General features: G+C 36.8%; 1 protein-coding gene and 1 pseudogene across 1 annotated transcript; one reads left to right on the top strand and one right to left on the bottom strand.

Moving 5' to 3' along the window:
* LOC143533822 (protein NRT1/ PTR FAMILY 2.7-like) lies at window positions 1-1,981 on the top strand (annotated as a pseudogene).
* A 250-nt stretch (window positions 1,982-2,231) lies between these two features.
* On the bottom strand, window positions 2,232-5,725 carry LOC143533806 (CAAX prenyl protease 2-like). Its single transcript, XM_077028467.1, has 9 exons — window positions 5,451-5,725; window positions 4,192-4,251; window positions 3,861-4,073; window positions 3,643-3,754; window positions 3,367-3,438; window positions 2,982-3,044; window positions 2,788-2,865; window positions 2,542-2,698; window positions 2,232-2,468 (listed from the first exon to the last, which is right to left on the bottom strand). The coding sequence occupies exons 1-8, from the start codon at window positions 5,658-5,660 to the stop codon at window positions 2,565-2,567; spliced, it is 942 nt and encodes a 313-aa protein (XP_076884582.1). The 5' UTR covers window positions 5,661-5,725; the 3' UTR covers window positions 2,232-2,468; window positions 2,542-2,564.
* Window positions 5,726-6,071: the final 346 nt, after the last annotated feature.

The raw sequence follows: 6,071 nt of genomic DNA, 5'->3' as shown, positions 1-6,071 counted from the left end.
ATGAATGCAGAACCACAGTCATCTGGTGCACCCAAAAAAGGTGGCTGGATCACCTTTCCTTTCCTCATAGGTATTTGTTTCTTTATTTTAAAAAAATTATGTTCATATTTTGTTATATTTTCAAGCACCAAGAACTGATATAGACGATAATCGAACATGTTTAATTTGTATCAACCATGGCGGGGATGACACTAGCAGCCGGAGGTTGGAGTAATAATATTATTGTGTATTTAATAAAGGAGTTTAACATCAAAAGCATTGATGCTGCTCAGATCGCGAACATTGTAAATGGTTGTATGGCCTTGTCCCCGATTCTTGGTGCCATATTAGCCGACTCATATCTCGGCTCGTTCATAATCATTTCGGTTTCGTCACTCGTGTCCTTGTTGGGGATACTCCTATAAACCTTAACATTAACACTAGATGCATTAAAGCCTACACCATGTGAAAAAGGGCCAAGCCCTTGTGTAGGCCCATCAAAAGCCCAAATGGGAATCTTGTACACGAGCCTGGCCCTTTCAATCACGGGCGTGGCGGGTACAAGGTTCACGTTAGCTACGATGGGTGCAGATCAACTTGAAAACCCGAAGCACCGACGGGTTTTCTTTGATTGGCATTTCTTTACTATGTATGCCGCGATGCTGTTTAGTATGGCGGGGATCGTTTATATCCAAGATAATGTGAGTTGGTGTTTATGGTATGGTTTAAGTGGTGCGGCTAACTTAATTGGGTTAGTCGCATTTGTGTTGGGTGGTCAATATTATTTGCTACTAAAGCCACAAGGTAGTCCGTTTACTGGGCTTGTTTGTGTTTTAGTGGCTGCTATCCGGAAAAAGAATGTTTTATTGTCACTAAAGATTGAAGATTATTGTCAGGAACAAAGTTAATGAATATAACAAATAGCTTCAGGTAAGCATCTACAAGTTTTTCATATGTAGTAAATGATTATAAAAATTGTAAAAAACTCATTCCAAACCCGGCCTGGCTCATTACCATGTCTAGTCACAAGTGAAAAATGCTTGGTAAAAATGTAAAATTGACTTAATGCATATGATATACATCACACTCATTGCATAATGTTGTCTTTAAATTTGATATTTATAAGCATGTAAAAGAAATCTTAACCAATTATATACGGTACAGATTCCTGAACCATGCAGCCCTAGTGACGCACGGCGACATGAACCCAGACGGCTCGATCGAGAAACCATGGAACCTATGCACATTACAACAAGTAGAAGACCTCAAAACCTTAATCAGAATCTCCCCACTTTGGTCAACCGGTATATTCTTGCACACTCCACTAGCCATCCAATTGAGCCTAGTTGTCCTCCAAGCTCTAGCCATGGACCGCCATCTCGGACCACACTTCCAAATCCCAGCCGGGACCACGATGGTCTTCGTTACGATCACGACTTGTATCTCCCTAACAATAATCGACAGTTACCTTCTTCCCACATTCCATAAACTAACCCGCACATCACCCACACATCTAAAACGAATTGGGATCGGCCACGTTCTCACCATTTTAAGCATGGTCCTCTCAGCACTGGTCGAGTCAAAGCGGCTCGCAACGGCTCACACCCACAATCTAACCAACAACTCGATTGTGCCAATGTCAGTGATATGGTTGGTTCCACAACTAGTAGTTGCAGGTATTGGAGAGGCATTTTTGTTCCCGGGTCAAGTTATGTTTTATTACCAAGAGTTTCCAAAGTCGATAAAAAGCACAGCAACAGCAATGGTGGCTGTGATTATCGGAATTTCGTTTTATTTGGGGACCGCGGTGGTTGATTTGATCAGGAAAACAACAAGGTGGTTGCCTGATGGTATAAATGATGGGAGGATGGATAATGTTTATTGGGTGTTGACTATTGTTGGGTTGGTCAACTTTGCATATTATTTGGGGTGCTCATGGATGTACAAGTACCAAGATGTAGAAAACAAGGAGCCCGTTAGCTCTAATCCTTGTTAGGTGATGTATATACTATATCGTGTATGCAAATAACAGTTTCAAATGAAGGATAAGTTGTGCCATTTATATACATACATACATGGTATATGGTATATACTAGATTGCTTATGCAATTAACAGTTTGAAATGAATGAAAAGTTACACCCAAAAAAACCGAACCTTGAATCAAACGAAAAACTAAAATTCAGTTTCCTGTCCGAGTTTGACCGGACTTGATTATCTATTTCAAGATAATATAACTGCCGGGCCGAATAAAAAATCAAGTGAAATTACAAAATCTATTAAAATGCAACTCTGGCACCACAGAAAACGAATTGAATATCACATAACTTAGATGAGTTGTAGCTTGTGCAATAGATGTTGTACATTTTGGGAAATGGTGGAATCCAGACTAAATGTTGATACATGTAGAGAATGAAACAACTGACCTGCATAGCAAGTAAAATTAATCTCTATCTTGAATCTGGTTATAGGATACAACTCCTGCAGCCACCTGAGATCATTAACAACATTTGACAAATGTAAAAATCGGTTTCGAGGTTTTTAAGGTTTACATTTGCTGATACCTGGTAAGCGGTGTCGTGGTCTATTAAGTCCAGTAACAGTATGTGTGCCAGCATTTGCAGTCGTCAGTTCTATCATTGTACAATGCTGGAGAAGTGAGCGGAAACAAAAGATATACAAAGCTTATCACGCCTGCTACAAATCCTACACTCACCAACCCTGAAATTTCAATTCAAAAAGCCGTCAGTTTTATAACATATTTAGACATAAAAAACGACAAATGATTTTGTTGATATGTATTTTGTTACATGTCCTTCGCGAAAAGAAGGCAGGAAGACCCATGATGTTGCAAAACATATGTGATACAAGTGGTGCTGCTATATGTCCTGCAATTTAACAGCAAAATTACACATTAGAAAATTGCAAGACACGACTAACATGTATTGCTTAGTCAGCAAAACTTCAAATTGTGAGAAACAAAAATAACACAATCATCACCAACCCGTTCGAACAAAGAGAAATGATGCATATGACCCAAATATCACAGTGTAGCCCAGCTGAAAACCTGAGAAATATTATAGATATATTGACAAGTTAGCAGTCAACACATGTTGTTTCTAACTTTCCATGGTCAATATAATAAATACCAATTAATATCATGCATCTAATGAGCCGATTTTTGAATGTTTTATGTCTAAGAGGTCTAAGAAAGAGTTTATAACTTTTGATAACATACTTGGCATAAAAAAATATTCATAAAAAAAAACTGAAAGAAAAAGGTGTCTGGTCAAACCCAACCTAATTTGACCCAAACTCATTTTGGGCCGTAAGTCCATAACTAAACACCCATTTTGGTACCTCTAGAAAAAGCATAAGCAAACACATACCTACGATCATCGAAGCTCTCAGCAAGCTGGTGTCTTGTTGCATATAGAACTCCAATAAATGGTTCAAATGAGCTGTAAATAAAAAAATTGAACTAATTATGAAAACTTTACTAATAGTTAAAACAATATAGAAAATTTATAAAAGAAATGTTATCTCATAACGGAAAGAGAAAGAAAAAAAGTTGCAAAATAGTTTAACCATTATTTAAGATATTAAATATGAGCCCTTTAACATGAGTTACGTTTTAAAAAAGCTGGAAAAAAGATTAGACTCACCTAGGCTAAAAAGAACAGGAGAGAGAAGTATTACTGAATATGGTTTAAATCCTCCACATAAAAGTAAAGATATCATACAAGCTCTGAAAACCAACTCTTCGGTAAGGGGAGCCTGTGAATTAGAACAAAAGATAAATCACTTTTTTCGCATACAATAATATCACTTAAATAATAAAAGGCAAATAAAACTTTAAAGATAACTGAAATAACAAACTGACCACAATATAAATTCTCCAAACTGAAATATTGTAAACAAGTGATAGCATCCAGTTACTTAGGTTTTGAATAGCACTCTTTAAGCCATGAAATGATATATCCATCCGGTGGTCCCCACGTTCAGCCCATGAGCTCCAAATTGATAAAACTTTGAGGATAAACGAGCCGGTATACATTAAGGAAGTCAGGCCAAGAGGAAAAACCACAACTTCCCACTGTTTCACACAAGTTTAGCAACTCAGTTACCCTTTATAATCTACAATCATGGAAATTATATAAATTGATGAAAACCATCAACCGTGCACTATCTATACAAACAAATTGAATACTTACGGTGTGGTGTAGACGAATACCATACGCGCTAAACAACTGTGACATGTTCCATCTCTTTATCTGAAAATATTACCAAGAAATTTGGTGACATGTTAGCTTGTCATAATTGAAATTATAAAAATCAACAACATAAGTTTATTTGCAGTTACTGAAATTAGACTATTTAGGGCTAGAACACTCTGCATACAAAACAAATTAACTAATTGGTAAAGGTGTATACGGGATCATGAGCTTCTCATGATCAGTTCGTAAGAACCTCGAACCGAACCGAACTTAAACGAGCTCTATAATCATAGAACTTTTAATGTATTCATATAATAACTACTATTATATATATATATATAAAATAAAATTATAGATATATATAGATATTTATAAAATTATATAAATAATATAATTAAAAACTAGTAATAAACAAAACAAGCCGAGCTCAAGCTTGACAAACTACTCACCATCAGAGCTCAAGCTCAAGCTTTAGAAATACAACTTTAAACAAGCCGAACCCTAGCCCTCTAAATATAACGAGCCAGGGCTCAGTTCGTCACCAGCTCGTTTACGACCCTACTAATTGGTGATGAATGTAGAATACCTAAAATCCCTAATCATGTATATCAAAACCATAGGTACTGATTTTACAAGAAGGCATTCAAAGATTAACAAACTGTCTGACGCATAAACGGACATGAAACCGGCGTCTAACACAAACCTAGAATGGTATCCACCGTCAGATGCGTTACCATCATAACCGATGCCAGATGCGTCATTGACGTCGAGAACTTTACTAACGTAATCGACCACCGACACTAAACCAGCGTCTGACATGAAACCGTCGCTGAATGCGTTACAACTTACAAGTGTAAACAGCATCAAACACATATCCAGTTCCAGACGCGTTACCATCGTAATGACGTCAGACGTGCCACTGGCGTTGGGCACGTAAGTGGCATCAAAAGGCACAGCAAAACCCTAGGTATTGATTTTACCAGCAGCATCAAACAATCAAAAGTATACAGTAAACACAGGCTCATTACAGAAACAAATCAACTAATTAAAACCTAAAATTCACTAGGTACTGATTTTACAAGCAGTATCCAACAAATAAAGTTTACAATAACAAATTCACTAATTAGTCATGAATGTAGAATACCTAAAATCCCTAATTAAGCAATAAGAAAACTCTAGGTAGGTAGGTACTGATATAACCAGCAGGCATTCAACAAATAAACAATTACATACATACAGAGAGAGTTAAAACTTACAGGTAGTATGAAAGCACAGGCAATAAGCGAAACGACGGTGGAGATGCCGGCGCAAATGAACCGTCGGATCATGAATGTTTTGAAAGATGAAGGTGGCGGAAGGCGGAGGATTAATGTCGGAGAGTAAAGAATAGCCACGTACAATATAGTCATTAAGATACACGCCACGATTGCTACTGCTGCCGGAACACCGGCGCCGGCGACCTCCATTGTTGACGGAATCGGTGGTTGGATGTGTGTCTCCAGATCCAGTGTTGACTTACAAAAGACTATACGGCTTCCTTTGACCCTTATTATTATTATTATTATTATTATTATTATCAATGTGAAATAATTTATAGCCTTAATAGAATTATCAATCAAACAAACAAATTATGTGAGGTGAGTTTTTATAATTTATCGAGTGGTTTAGTGTGTTGTCAGTTGTGAATTAAAGAGTAAGAAAATATTACGATTATTATGCATATTTGAAAAGTTAATGTAGCAGCATTCTATCAGGGTCAGCCCAATTATTTTGGTGGCCTAAATCGAACAAAAAATACGGGGCTTTTTTTTAAAAAAAATGTTAAGTTCATAGTTTTCAAATTTTTATTTATTCTGCTTCGCATTTAAATGAATAAG

This window comes from Bidens hawaiensis, unplaced genomic scaffold (assembly GCF_021521415.1).
Source record: "Bidens hawaiensis isolate Kalapana, Puna unplaced genomic scaffold, B.hawaiensis_p1.1 tig00009917_1, whole genome shotgun sequence".
In the NCBI taxonomy this organism is placed as follows: Eukaryota; Viridiplantae; Streptophyta; class Magnoliopsida; order Asterales; family Asteraceae; genus Bidens; species Bidens hawaiensis.
The sequence above is the reverse complement of the archived record's forward strand: the minus strand, read 5'-3'. Positions and strand labels throughout refer to the sequence as shown.

Excerpts from the sequence above, each read along its gene's own strand:
- LOC143533806 (XM_077028467.1), bottom strand. The coding sequence starts at position 5,660 with ATGGAGGTCGCCGGCGCCGGTGTTCCGGCAGCAGTAGCAATCGTGGCG. Across the intron at positions 3,755-3,860 it reads TTTGGAGAATTTATATTGTG|GCTCCCCTTACCGAAGAGTT; the intron begins GTCAGTTTGTTA and ends TCTAATTCACAG. Across the intron at positions 3,045-3,366 it reads GAGAGCTTCGATGATCGTAG|GTTTTCAGCTGGGCTACACT; the intron begins GTATGTGTTTGC and ends AATATTTCTCAG.